This window comes from Lithobates pipiens, unplaced genomic scaffold (genome assembly GCF_037356315.1).
Source record: "Lithobates pipiens isolate NorthernLeopardFrog02 unplaced genomic scaffold, aLitPip1_a1.2 Scaffold_121, whole genome shotgun sequence".
In the NCBI taxonomy this organism is placed as follows: Eukaryota; Metazoa; Chordata; class Amphibia; order Anura; family Ranidae; genus Lithobates; species Lithobates pipiens.
This window is the reverse complement of record NW_027507709.1, coordinates 275,599-290,404: the sequence shown is the minus strand read 5'-3', so window position 1 is coordinate 290,404 and position 14,806 is coordinate 275,599. Positions and strand designations below refer to the sequence as shown.

The 14,806-nt window shown below is 52.8% G+C and overlaps 1 protein-coding gene across 1 annotated transcript in view; it reads left to right on the top strand.

Moving 5' to 3' along the window:
- LOC143973825 (sodium-dependent proline transporter-like) overlaps positions 1-14,795 on the top strand; it is a gene marked incomplete at its 5' end in the record, with an annotated part of 31,387 nt that extends 16,592 nt beyond the window's left edge. The window contains 6 exon segments of the mRNA XM_077474707.1: positions 3,652-3,764; positions 5,827-5,961; positions 10,180-10,279; positions 10,903-11,021; positions 11,685-11,858; positions 12,152-14,795. Coding sequence (XP_077330833.1) covers positions 3,652-3,764; positions 5,827-5,961; positions 10,180-10,279; positions 10,903-11,021; positions 11,685-11,858; positions 12,152-12,310 — 800 coding nt within the window.
- Positions 14,796-14,806: the final 11 nt, after the last annotated feature.

Below are 14,806 nucleotides of genomic sequence, written 5' to 3'. Positions count from 1 at the left end.
CCAGAACCCCAGAATAATCCCCCAACACCAATCTAATCCCCGAACCCCAGAATTATCCCCAAACCCCAATGTAACCCCTGAACCCCAGAATAATCCCCCAACACCAATGTAACCCCCCAATCTCAGAATATTCCCCCAAAACCAATGTAACCCCGAACCCCAGAATAATCCCCCAACACCAATGTAACCCCCGAATCTCAGAAAAATCCCAGAACCCCAGAAAAATCCACAAACCCTAGAAAAATCCACAAACCCCAGAATAATCCCCAACACCAATGTAATCCCCCAACACCAATGTAACCCCTGAACCCCTAGAATATTCCCCCAACACCAATCTAATCCCCGAACCCCAGAATAATCCCTGAACCCCAATGTAACCCCCGAATCTCAGAATATGCCCCAAACCCTGGAATATTCCCTCAACACCAATGTAACCCCTGAACCCCAGAATAATCCCCCAACACCAATCTAGTCCCCGAAACCCAGAAAATTCCCCGAACCCCAGAATAATCCCCCAACACCATCGTAACCCTTGAATCTCAGAATATTCCCCCAACACCAATGTAATCCCCGAACTCCAATCTAATCCCCGAACCCCAGAGTAATCCCCCAACACCAATGTAATCCCTGAACCCCAGACTAATCCACGAACCCCAATGTAATCCCTAATCCTCAACCTAATCCCTGAACTCCAATGCAGTCATTACACCTCAATCTAATCCTTTACATTCAACCCAATCATTGGACTTCATCCTAATCCTTGGCCCTCAGACTAATCCCTGAACCTGACACTAATCCCTGAACCTGACACTAATCCCTGAACCTGACACTAATCCCTGAACCTGACACTAATCCCTGAACCTGACACTAATCCCTGAACCTGACACTAATCCCTGAATGCCAATGTAATCCTTATTCCTCATTTTACTTCTTTACATTCAACCTAATGCTTGACCCTCAAGCTAATCCCTGGCGCTCATTCCAATTCCTGGCCCTCAAAATAATCCTTGGCCCCGTAACCAGGGCCCCTGAACACCATTGTAATCCCTAATCCTCATCCGAATACTTTACACTAAATCTAATCCTTGGCCGTCATCCAGCCGCAGCCATCCCTGAATTTTACTGTGTTTTCTCAACCTTCTTCCCTGATCCTCCACTCAAGTCCTGAGCCACAACCTGTTCCCTCAACACAAACCTTGAACCCGAATTTAATCCCCTCATCCCATTTCCTAACCGTCCTCCTAATCCCTGTCACAATGTCACATGTCCTCCCGTGTGTGTGGAGGTCCCGAGCCCTCGTGTGTGTGTGTGTGTGTGTGTGTGTGGAGGTCCCGGGCCCTCCCGTGAGTGTGTGGAGGTCCCGGGCCCTCGTGTGTGTGTGTGTGTGTGTGTGTGTGTGGAGGTCCCGGGCCCTCCCGTGAGTGTGTGGAGGTCCCGGGCCCTCGTGTGTGTGTGTGTGTGTGTGTGTGTGGAGGTCCCGGGCCCTTGTCTGTGTGTGTGTGTGTGGAGGTCCCGGGCCCTCCCGTGAGTGTGTGGAGGTCCCGGGCCCTCGTGTGTGTGTGTGTGTGTGTGTGTGTCTGTGTGTGGAGGTCCCGGGCCCTCGTCTGTGTGTGGAGGTCCCGGGCCCTCGTCTGTCTGTGTGTGTGTGTGGGTCCTGGGCCCTCGTCTGTCTGTGTGTGTGTGGAGGTCCCGGGCCCTCGTCTGTGTGTGTGTGTGTGTGTGGAGGTCCCGGGCCCTCGTCTGTCTGTGTGTGGAGGCCCCGGGCCCTCGTCTGTGTGTGTGGAGGTCCCGGGCCCCCCGTCTGTGTGTGTGTGTGTGTGTGTGTGGAGGTCCCGGGCCCTCATCTGTCTGTGTGTGTGGAGGTCCCGGGCCCTCGTCTGTGTGTGTGTGTGTGTGTGTGGAGGTCCCGGGCCCTCGTCTGTGTGTCTGTGTGTGTGTGTGTGTGTGGAGGTCCCGGGCCCTCGTCTGTCTGTGTGTGGAGGCCCCGGGCCCTCGTCTGTGTGTGTGGAGGTCCCGGGCCCCCCGTCTGTGTGTGTGTGTGTGTGTGTGTGTGTGTGTGTGTGTGTGTAGGTCCCGGGCCCTCATCTGTCTGTGTGTGTGGAGGTCCCGGGCCCTCGTCTGTGTGTGTGTGTGTGTGGAGGTCCCGGGCCCTCGTCTGTGTGTGTGTGGAGGTCCCGGGCCCTCGTCTGTCTGTGTGTGTGTGGAGGTCCCGGGCCCTCGTCTGTCTGTGTGTGTGTGGAGGTCCCGGGCCCTCGTCTGTGTGTGTGTGTGTGTGTGTGTGTGTGTGGAGGTCCCGGGCCCTCGTCTGTGTGTGTGGAGGTCCCGGGCCCTCGTCTGTGTGTGTGGAGGTCCCGGGCCCTCGTCTGTGTGTGTGGAGGTCCCGGGCCCTCGTCTGTGTGTGTGTGTGGAGGTCCCGGGCCCTCGTCTGTGTGTGTGGAGGTCCCGGGCCCTCGTCTGTGTGTGTGGAGGTCCCGGGCCCTCGTCTGTGTGTGTGTGTGTGTGTGTGTGTGTGGAGGTCCCGGGCCCTCGTCTGTGTGTGTGGAGGTCCCGGGCCCTCGTCTGTGTGTGTGGAGGTCCCGGGCCCTCGTCTGTGTGTGTGGAGGTCCCGGGCCCTCGTCTGTGTGTGTGTGTGGAGGTCCCGGGCCCTCGTCTGTGTGTGTGGAGGTCCCGGGCCCTCGTCTGTGTGTGTGTGTGTGTGGAGGTCCCGGGCCCTCGTCTGTCTGTGTGTGTGTGTGTGGAGGTCCCAGGCCCTTGTCTGTCTGTGTGTGTGGAGGTCCCGGGCCCTCGTCTGTCTGTGTGTGTGTGGAGGTCCCGGGCCCTCGTCTGTCTGTGTGTGTGGAGGTCCCGGGCCCTCGTCTGTCTGTGTGTGTGGAGGTCCCGGGCCCTCGTCTGTCTGTGTGTGTGTGGAGGTCCCGGGCCCTCGTCTGTCTGTGTGTGTGTGGAGGTCCCGGGCCCTCGTCTGTCTGTGTGTGTGTGGAGGTCCCGGGCCCTCGTCTGTCTGTGTGTGTGGAGGTCCCGGGCCCTCGTCTGTCTGTGTGTGTGGAGGTCCCGGGCCCTCGTCTGTCTGTGTGTGTGTGGAGGTCCCGGGCCCTCGTCTGTCTGTGTGTGTGGAGGTCCCGGGCCCTCGTCTGTCTGTGTGTGTGTGGAGGTCCCGGGCCCTCGTCTGTCTGTGTGTGTGTGGAGGTCCCGGGCCCTCGTCTGTCTGTGTGTGTGTGGAGGTCCCGGGCCCTCGTCTGTCTGTGTGTGTGGAGGTCCCGGGCCCTCGCCTGTCTGTGTGTGGAGGTCCCGGGCCCTCGTCTGTCTGTGTGTGTGTGGAGGTCCCGGGCCCTCGTCTGTCTGTGTGTGGAGGTCCCGGGCCCTCGTCTGTCTGTGTGTGTGTGGAGGTCCCGGGCCCTCGTCTGTCTGTGTGTGTGTGGAGGTCCCGGGCCCTCGTCTGTCTGTGTGTGTGGAGGTCCCGGGCCCTCGTCTGTCTGTGTGTGTGTGGAGGTCCCTGGCCCTCGTCTGTCTGTGTGTGTGTGGAGGTCCCGGGCCCTCGTCTGTCTGTGTGTGGAGGTCAGACCCAAAGTCATAGGATGCTGTGAGGAAGTGATGACATCATAGTATGGAAATGACTTGCATTGACCACAATAACCATCCACTGTCTCCCCGCAGGACCTGGTTTGGCATTTGTTGCCTACCCAGAAGCCCTTGCTCTTCTTCCTGGCTCGGTCTTCTGGTCCATCTTGTTCTTCTTAATGCTCTTCACGCTGGGAGTGGACACTCTGGTAAGTGATCTCCCTCCGATACATGAATCCTCCTACACACAGAGCGCCGCTCTCCCTTCATATAACACATCAGACGCCAAACCGCCATCTTTGAAGTCTGCAGATTGGTGTTTACCGGCTGTCCACATGTTGACCAATAGCTGCCATTAGTTCTCTCCGGGGTGTTCTAGTCTTTGGTCAGTGTTGCCTCCCCCTCCCTCCTCTGACATTTCTCTGTGTCTTTACAATAGCAATTCACAGCACAGCAGTAAAATGTCCCGGCAAAGAACTGCTGGCTGTAAGTGATGACCAAGCCATAAGTGTACGTCCTATTACTGTGAATATAACAAATTACCAACACAAAAAAAGTGAGCCAATCAGATTCTCTGGTGCTTGTCCTATGAGCTGATCAGAACCGCAGCCCGCCTGTACTGAGATTGTTCTCTTTGTAGAATACATGTGACTCAATACAGTGTAGTTCCTGACCCCTGGGGTTCTGCATGACCTCCAGGAACTGAGCACCTACCTGAGGCTGGCCTTCTATAGGGCTTGTGTCCCGGCTGAGCACCTACCTGAGGCTGGCCTTCTATAGGGCTTGTGTCCCGGCTGAGCACCTACCTGAGGCTGGCCTTCTATAGGGCTTGTGTCCCGGCTGAGCACCTACCTGAGGCTGGCCTTCTATAGTGCTTGTGTCCCGGCTGAGCACCTACCTGAGGCTGGCCTTCTATAGTGCTTGTGTCCTGGCTGAGCACCTACCTGAGGCTGGCCTTCTATAGGGCTTGTGTCCCGGCTGAGCACCTACCTGAGGCTGGCCTTCTATAGTGCTTGTGTCCCGGCTGAGCACCTACCTGAGGCTGGCCTTCTATAGGGCTTGTGTCCTGGCTGAGCACCTACCTGAGGCTGGCCTTCTATAGGGCTTGTGTCCTGGCTGAGCACCTACCTGAGGCTGGCCTTCTATAGGGCTTGTGTCCTGGCTGAGCACCTACCTGAGGCTGGCCTTCTATAGGGCTTGTGTCCTGGCTGAGCACCTACCTGAGGCTGGCCTTCTATAGGGCTTGTGTCCTGGCTGAGCACCTACCTGAGGCTGGCCTTCTATAGGGCTTGTGTCCTGGCTGAGCACCTACCTGAGACTGGCCTTCTATAGGGCTTGTGTCCTGGCTGAGCACCTACCTGAGGCTGGCCTTATATAGGGTTGGTGTCCTGGCTGAGCACCTACCTGAGGCTGGCCTTATATAGGGTTGGTGTCCTGGCTGAGCACCTACCTGAGGCTGGCCTTCTATAGGGCTTGTGTCCTGGCTGAGCACCTACCTGAGGCTGGCCTTCTATAGGGCTTGTGTCCTGGCTGAGCACCTACCTGAGGCTGGCCTTCTATAGGGCTTGTGTCCTGGCTGAGCACCTACCTGAGGCTGGCCTTCTATAGGGCTTGTGTACCGACTGAGAACCTACCTGAGGCTGGCCTTCTATAGGGCTTGTGTCCCGGCTGAGCACCTACCTGAGGCTGGCCTTCTATAGGGCTTGTGTCCTGGCTGAGCACCTACCTGAGGCTGGCCTTCTATAGGGCTTGTGTCCTGGCTGAGCACCTACCTGAGACTGGCCTTCTATAGGGCTTGTGTCCTGGCTGAGCACCTACCTGAGGCTGGCCTTATATAGGGTTGGTGTCCTGGCTGAGCACCTACCTGAGGCTGGCCTTCTATAGGGCTTGTGTCCTGGCTGAGCACCTACCTGAGGCTGGCCTTCTATAGGGCTTGTGTCCTGGCTGAGCACCTACCTGAGGCTGGCCTTCTATAGGGCTTGTGTCCTGGCTGAGCACCTACCTGAGGCTGGCCTTCTATAGGGCTTGTGTCCCGGCTGAGCACCTACCTGAGGCTGGCCTTCTATAGGGCTTGTGTACCGACTGAGAACCTACCTGAGGCTGGCCTTCTATAGGGCTTGTGTCCCGGCTGAGCACCTACCTGAGGCTGGCCTTCTATAGGGTTGGTGTCCCGGCTGACATATTTTCCATGTTCTGTAGTCCATCACACTCTGTAATACTCTAGATCTGACGTTCATCTCCCGTGACTCTCTTCTCTCTCTCCTCTACAAGTTTGGGAATATGGAAGGGATCACGACGGCCATATTGGATGAGTTCCCGGCACTGCGGGATTGGAAACGTAAGACGATGTTCCTGGGGGCGCTCTGCTTCTTCTTCTACTTGATGGGACTTCTGCTGGTCACTGAGGTGAGACCACATAACCATTGCTGTATGTTCTCCAGATATATTACTGAGGTGACATCACACCGTCATCAGCCAATGGCGTGTGTGTATAGTGTGAGAACGCGCTCCACGTGGACATGGCCACTCGCTCAATTCTTCTGAAGGGTTTTTATTGTCCATTTTTATTTAAAGAACGTTCAAAAAACCAATAACTGATCCGTTTTCCTCGCAGAGGGTTTTCAACATTCATCTTCCATCCCAAAAGGACAAACCACGTCCCACAGATGGAGACCACCCAGGACCTCCCCTCAAAGCTCCGCCCACACACTTGGCAGCTCTTTGCTCTTCTGGCTTCCATCTGTACTGGACAGGGCGCACTGCCCAAAAAAAATTTTTATTTAGTTTCATTTGTTTTTGTTTTGATCGCAATTCGTAAATTCGAAACTTCTAGGTATTGGAATTTTTCTTTTCAAATTTGTCTGTTAGCGAACGTAACGAATACGAAGTTATCCGAAGTCGCAAATCATCCGAAATAACTGTGGCCCCCTGGAGTTTAGGCCGGGAGCTCCTCACAAATTTACTTGGCAGACGTAGTTATCCTGGTTGATTGTTAGAGATCTGTTGATTTCTCCCTAAGTTTTGCCTTCTTGGACCTTTTCTCTTCTACCACTAGGTGGTACTAGATATGAGAAGGACAACCCAAGGTCAGGTTATAAGTATGTGGGGTATCTCAGCCAATGGGCCCAAGGTCAGGTTATGGGTATATGGGGTGTCTCAGTCAATGGGCCAAAGGTCAGGTTATGGGTATATGGGGTGTCTCAGCCAATGGGCTCAAGGTCAGGTTATGGGTATATGGGGTGTCTCAGTCAATGGGCCCAAGGTCAGGTTATGGGTATATGGGGTGTCTCAGCCAATGGGCTCAAGGTCAGGTTATGGGTATATGGGGTGTCTCAGCCAATGGGCCCAAGGTCAGGTTATGGGTATATGGGGTGTCTCAGCCAATGGGCCCAAGGTCAGGTTATGGGTATATGGGGTGTCTCAGCCAATGGGCCCAAGGTCAGGTTATGGGTATATGGGGTATCTCAGCCAATGGGCCCAAGGTCAGGTTATAAGTATGTGGGGTATCTCAGCCGATGGGCCCAAAGTCAGGTTATAAGTATGTGGGGTATCTCAGCCAATGGGCCCAAGGTCAGGTTATGGGTATATGGGGTATCTCAGCCAATGGGCTCAAGGTCAGGTTATGGGTATATGGGGTGTCTCAGCCAATGGGCTCAAGGTCAGGTTATGGGTATATGGGGTGTCTCAGCCAATGGGCCCAAGGTCAGGTTATGGGTATATGGGGTGTCTCAGTCAATAGGCCCAAGGTCAGGTTATGGGTATATGGGGTGTCTCAGCCAATGGGCTCAAGGTCAGGTTATGGGTATATGGGGTGTCTCAGCCAATGGGCCCAAGGTCAGGTTATGGGTATATGGGGTGTCTCAGCCAATGGGCCCAAGGCCAGGTTATAAGTATGTGAGGTATCTCAGCCGATGGGCCCAAAGTCAGGTTATAAGTATGTGGGGTATCTCAGCCAATGGGCCCAAGGTCAGGTTATGGGTATATGGGGTGTCTCAGCCAATGGGCCCAAGGTCAGGTTATGGGTATATGGGGTGTCTCAGCCAATGGGCCCAAGGTCAGGTTATGGGTATATGGGGTGTCTCAGCCAATGGGCCCAAGGTCAGGTTATGGGTATATGGGGTATCTCAGCCAATGGGCCCAAGGACAGGTTATAAGTATGTGGGGTATCTCAGCCAATAGGCAGGGGTTTTCTTGAATCCCTTGGCCTGCTGGGAGAGCCTATATATTTGGGTGGAGTCAGGTGATCCGGGGGGAGAGCCTATATATTCGGGCGGAGTCAGGTGATCCGGGTTCTGTGCCACCCGGACGGCTGTCTGGTTGGACGTGTGTTATGTGCCCCCGGGCTGCTATGCCAGAGATGGAGGCCTATCCCAGGGACATCTGGCTGCCAGGCTGTGTGAGGGCCTATCCAGAAGTAAGAGGGCAGTGCAGGGTTGGGATTGCGGCTTGCAGTCCAACCAGAAGTGACGGTTCTGCCAGCCGGAGAACATGTCATGGTCGGCACTAAGGGACCAACCACCTTATTACCGGGGACCACAGTGAGTAACTGAAGCAAGTACCGGAGCCGTATTCTCACCAACCGGTGGACGGTGAAGAATTGGGAAACTTCAGTGGGTATCAGGCCAGGGACCCAACCCGCGGAGGTGACGCTTGTAGAGCAGCCTTGTGTGCCAAGCCAGGGACCCAACCCGCGGAGGTGACGCTTGTAGAGCAGCCTTGTGTGCCAAGCCAGTGACCGGGCAGGCCAGTGGGGTGAAGCTTGAGAAGTATCTGGAGTGCCAAGCTAGGGACCCATCAGGGAAGCGGGGGTGGCACTTGAGGGAAGATACCACCATGAAGATTGGAGGAGCTCCAGGGGATTAGGTGGCAGTGAATCGGAGGGTCTCGTGAGAGACACGGGGGGCTCAGTGTTGGAGAACTACAAGAAGTGATTGTAGAGAAAGTGAAGGAAATGTTACACTTTGTGTTTGGCAACAACCCCCTTTATCAGTTCCTTAGGAGACGGCATTCCTACACGTGCAGATGTGGCGTCTGGCTGGAGGTCTTTTCCTGTACGGCTGTCCTCCTGTTGAAGTCTCTGCTAATTGAACTTGTAACTACTGAAGGGTGTCCTGGCCCCAACCCTTTCCCCCCCCACATAAAAGTTTGTAAGAGAAATAAATATCTCTTTTTGCATCCAAGAAGTGTCTGGCGCCCAATAACTTCCATCTTGCACCCACCGTGCCTCACAACCACCACATACAGGAGGATCTCGGCTATCTCTGGAGGTTCTCATGAGACTGAAGGAGGCCGGAGACCTGGCTACATAACGATTTCCACATGTAAACAAATGGAAGGTAATAAATAATAATAAAACATTATTATTATTGTTTTTTATTATTATTAATTTGTTGCGTTCCATTCGTTTAGATGTGGCGTTCGTTATTTCGGATAATTCGTAACTTCGGTAAAATTTGAAAGGAAATTCCAATACCTACAATTTAGTAATAGTTATTATTAGTTATTTCAGATTTTAGAATTTCTGAATTTTTTTCGAATATTTGAATTTACAACTTTTTTCATTTTTGAATTTACCAATTAAGCAATTTGTCGAAATTCGTAAAAAAAAAAAAAAAAAATGAAAAAAATTTAGAACGAAACAAATCACATATGTGTAACGGAGACCTCCTTTGCCAGGGTGGAGCCCAGCACTAGACATGTGCGCTTCATTTCATTCCGAACTTAAATTTGGACAAACTTTTTGTTATTTGGAAATTCGGATTTATTTGAATTTCCAAAGTAAAATAGTAACGAATTTAAACAAATGCGAAATAACGAAACGTAATTTTGGACTAAATTCGAATCGAATTTTGTAATCAAATTTGAAAATTTGAAAATTTTTGTAATCAAATTTGAAAACAAGAATAGAAAAAAAAACAGCATAGGAAATAAAAGAATAGAATATATCAGTTTTCTGAAATTCAAATTGAAAAGAAAAAATACAAGACTAGAATAATATAGAATATACTCGACTTTCAAAACTCTAATTTTGAATAGAATAAATTGTGAATCGAATGCCGATTTTAAATTTCTGAATTGAATTTGACAGAATTTGGAAAATTTGAATCTAATTAGAAAATAAATTCTGCAAAACAAATTAAATTAAACAAAATCCTTTAAATAAAGACTCAAAAGGAAGCAAATGTTTTGGTTCTGCACATGTCTATCCAGCACACATCTGACCAATCAGAGAGCTGGTGGTTCCTACCCAGCACACATCTGACCAATCAGAGAGCTGGTGGTTCCTACCCAGCACACATCTGACCAATCAGAGAGCTGGTGGTTCCTACCCAGCACACATCTGACCAATCAGAGAGCTGGTGGTTCCTACCCAGCACACATCTGACCAATCAGAGAGCTGGTGGTTCTGAAGACCAGGATTGGAGATTTCATCCCAGATCTCGGTGTTGCGGTGTGGAAACTGGAAAGAACAGATCCTCTGAAAATCCACCAAAAACCTTTGCTTGCCGTCTTCAGTGATACTGGGGGGGCAATTATCTGATTATGGGAATTGGTCTATACCCCCCCCAGTGTGACGGAGGGTCAGTGAGGCTCAATCTCTGGTATCTACCTTCTCCTCCACAGGGCGGCATCTACTGGTTCACCTTGATTGACTCGTACAGCACCAGCTTTGGCCTCATCATCATCACCCTCTTCATGTGTCTGGGCATTGCCTTCTTCTACGGTGAGTGCGGCGGACCGAGGCCCCAGAGGGGTCCGTGTGACAATCAGTTGGTTATGGTCTGAAGAGGGGGTGGGTGGTATAGTCTGAGAGGGTGTGGTCTGAAGAGGGGGTGGGTGAGGGTGTGGTCTGAAGAATGGGTGGGGGGGCATAGTCTGAAGAGGGGGTGGGTGAGGGTGTGGTCTGAAGAGGGGGTGGGTGAGGGTGTGGTCTGAAGAGGGGGTGGGTGAGGGTGTGGTCTGAAGAGGGGGTGGGTGGGGGGTATGGTCTGAAGAGGGGGTGGGTGGGGGGGTTATAGTCTGGGGAGTGGATGGGTGGGGGTGTGGTCTGGGGAGGGGTATGGTCTAAAGAGGGGCTGGGTGGCGGGTGTGGTCTGGAGAGGGGGTGGGTGAGGGTATGGTATGGTATGGGGAGGGGGTGGGGGGGTATGGTCTGGGGAGGGGATGGGTGGGGGTGTGGTCTGGAGAGGGGGGTGGGGGGGGGTATGGTCTGGAGAGGGGGTGGGGGGGGTATGGTCTGGAGAGGGGGTGGGGGGGGGTATGGTCTGGAGAGGGGGAGGGGGAGGGGTATCCAATGGTTTTCCATTCTCATGATGTTCTCGGTCATTATTGGATTTTGTCTCTCAGGGGTGAATCAGTTCTGTCAGGATATTGTGGATATGATTTGCCACTGTCCTCCCTGGTGCACCAAACTCCTCCTCTACTTCAAGGCATGCTGGGTATTCTGCACACCGGTCCTCCTGCTGGTGAGTGTCCCAGAGAAGAAAGTCCGGTCACCTACCTTCACCTAACCTCCCCCCCCATACACCTGTCTCACCCACCTTCACCTAAACCCCCCCCCCCCTTCACCCACCTTCACCTAAACCCCCCCCCCCCCCTTCACCCACCTTCACCTAAACCCCCCTGTGTCGCCCACCTTCACCTAAACCCCCTCCCCCTTCACCCACCTTCACCTAATCCCCCCCCCATACACCTGTCTCACCCACCTTCACCTAAACCCCCCCCCCCCCCCCCATACACCTGTCTCACCCACCTTCACCTAAACCCCCCCCCTTCACCCACCTTCACCTAATCCCCCCTCCCCCCCATACACCTGTCTCACCCACCTTCACTACACCTAATCCCCCCCCCCCTTCACCCACCTTCACCTAAACCCCCCCCCCCTTCACCCACCTTCACCTCATCCCCCCCTCCCGTGTCGCCCACCTTCACCTAATTCCCCCCCCCCGTGTCGCCCACCTTCACCTGTTCCCCCTCCGTACACCTGTGTCACCCACCTTCACCTAAACCCCCCCAACAACCTCCCTCTTTGCCCCCTCCCACCCCCGTAGTAGATGTACGCCATCTTTGGCCATAGTTGGGTCACTGTGTATAGATTTCATTTCTAATAACGATTTTCTCTCCCGTAGTTCATCCTCTTCTACATCTTCATGGAAATGTACAATACTCCGCTGCACTATGGGCACTATGAGTACCCGCGCTGGGGCAAGGCGCTGGGCATATGCTTGGGCACCCTGTGCTGCATCCAGATTCCCATCTGGGCCGGAGTCGCCATTTTCCGGGAGAGCGGGACGCTGGTCGATGTGAGTAGATCTTTTCCCGTATTGTACGATGTGTATGGAGGTCTACAACTCCCCCCTCCCCCCAGTCTCCTGACTTCAGTGTTAGGAGGAGTTGGCTATATAGCGCCATCCTTTGCTGTGGCGTGAGATGGAATGTGTACAATGTATCGATTGGTGACTTGAGGAGCGCAATATATAAATATGTGATAACACAGAGCCTTGGACATAGGAGCTTACAATCTACAACGTGGCTGAAGTATAAAAGTGAAATGAGAACTGTCTGTGCTCTAATATCTCTGTTTTGTTTTCATCAGAGGTTTAAGAATTCCCTGCGGCCATTGAACTCCTGGCGATCGTCCAGCAATCAGCGCGACCCGTCTACCTCAATCGTCGACGTCCCCTACACCGTCAACTTGACTGAGCAGGACTTCAATGACCCCATGTGGCAGATGGGGGGCATCAGTGAGGCCTGACCATCCACATGGAAGCCTTTGATTGTATGTCGGTCCAATGAGCAGCAGAGGCTCCGCCTTTTCCAAAATACCTCAATTCCTGACCTTTCTGGAACTATCTCCTGGGACAGGCCAATGAGAGGAAGGGACAGTGCCATGTCAGTGCCATCCTCTGCCTCTAGGCAGTCTACCCAACACTTCCCCCAGTGCCTGAAATCTCAGATATCAGAGAGATTCCTCATAGAATTGTTTACTGGACTCTCTGTGGCCTTACTATGGACTGCTGGGTCACGTTTACTAAGCAGTGTTCATCGTGGTGCTAAGATCTAGAAGGTTCCATGGAGGGGCGCTGTACTTCTGAATGACCTTCCTGTGCCATACAACGATGGAGACCAAACGTCTGCACTGTGCCATGACCAATTTACTAGCCGCTTCCCGGGGGGGTGGGAATTCCTATATGTACAGGTCAGGAGGAGAAGTGGAGCTGGTCATCCAGACAGAGGACATCTGTGACCACCTGGAGATGTGCTCCGCCATAAAGTACAGGCCCCATAGTCAATGTCACTTTTGGCCCTGTAGTATAGAACACTTGTGTCTCTGGAGTCAAGGTCACTTGTGGAGCCGTAGTAAAGATCTCTTGTGACCTCACAGTAGAGAACCCTTGTGGTTCTGGAGTAAAGATCTCTTGTGACCCCCACAGTAGAGAACCTTTGAGGCTCCTGGGTAAAGGTCACTTGTGGCCCCACAGTAGAGAACCCTTGCGGCTCTGGAGTAAAGATCTCTTGTGACCCCCCCAGTAGAGAACCCCTTGTGGTTCTGGAGTAAAGATCTCGTGACCCCCACAGTAGAGAACCCTTGTGGCTCTGGAGTAAAGATCTCGTGACCCCCACAGTAGAGAACCCTTGTGGCCCTGTAGTAAAGGCCACTTTTGGTCTTGAAGTAAAGTTCATGTGTGCCCACACTAGTGAAACCCTTGAGGCTCCTGAGTAAAGGTGATCTGTGGCCCTGTAGTAAAGGACACTTTTGGTCTTGGAGTAAAGATCTCTTGTGACCCCCCCCCCCCCCCCCCCAGTAGAGAACCCTTGCGGCTCTGGAGTAAAGATCTCTTGTGACCCGACAGTAGACAACCTTTGAGGCTCCTGAGTAAAGGTCACTTGTGGCCCCACAGTAGAGAACCCTTGTGGCTCTGGAGTAAAGCTCTCTTGTGACCTCACAGTAGAGAACCTTTGAGGCTCCTGGGTAAAGGTCACTTGTGGCCCCATAGTAGAGAACCCTTGTGGCCCTGTAGTAAAGGCCACTTTTGGTCTTGAAGTAAAGTTCACGTGTGGCCCCACACTAGTGAAACCCTTGAGGCTCCTGAGTAAAGGTGATCTGTGGCCCAGTAGTAAAGGACACTTTTGGTCTTGGAGTAAAGATCACTGGTGGACTTTTCCCACTTTAATTCCATCAAGTTGGCATCTAGAACCCTCTCAGGTTTTCCCCGCCCTCTTGCTGCACCCGAGACTTCTACTGGCATTTTGCTGCTTGAGGCTTCCTGGCTGATAAGACCCTCCGCCACCACCGCTGTGTTCAGACATATTTCCTCCGATGTTCCTCCCCATGTAGAGGTTCCAGGATGTCCAAGCCGCTCACCTCTCCTCCAGACTTACCACCATTCCTGCCATATGAAGACGGAGTTTAGGATTGTAAGATCCTTGGCCAATCAGAGGCTCTGGATTCACACTGCCCCCCATCTTAGTAAATTGCCTTCTTCCAGGTTTGCAGCAGAACCCTCCACCCCCCCCCCCCCTTCTTGGACTCCGAAGGCCGGGTCCCCACTGAGAACAACCTGACACCCATCTCTTGTGCCACCCCCACTGTGTGTAGGGAACCTCTTCCCCTCAATCTCCTGACCCTTTCCAGAGGCCAGACCTGGAACCTGCCATTGTCTCGGGGTATCACCTGGAAGAACAGTAAGGAACCGTGTACCAATCACTGCCCAGGAATCTGAGGATATCCAGATCCTCCCCCCCAATACATGGAACTGCAATCTTGTCCTCCAAATGTCTAATGTGTATTATATAAAGAATAATATAATGTTCATTTACCATCCTCAGACAGCAGGAGGCGCCCTTGGATCCAGAATAAACTTAGTGTTCTCCAAACCAATTTTACGATGGATTTGGAGAGGAATGGACCCCCTGTCTGGTTTTACTTTTAGCCAGAGCACTGTTAGACAGATTCCCCCCCCCACTTCCTGTACAGGGACCCCTCAATGGCGGCAGGAAGTCAGGGGAAATCCCTCTAATGAAGCCGGGGATCGCAATAAAAGCCAGACATGGGTTCTAACCCTCCCCCACTTCATCTAGTGGCTGGCCATACACTGTATAGGTCATTGCTGTCCATCTGAAAATGCTAATCAGGCTGGCTGCATCAGGGTTCAGTATTTAGACCTGAAAGTTACATGACCTTCCTTATCCATATAAAAACGGCCAAGCAACCGGCATTTTCAGATCCGCAGTGTCTTCCATGAACAAG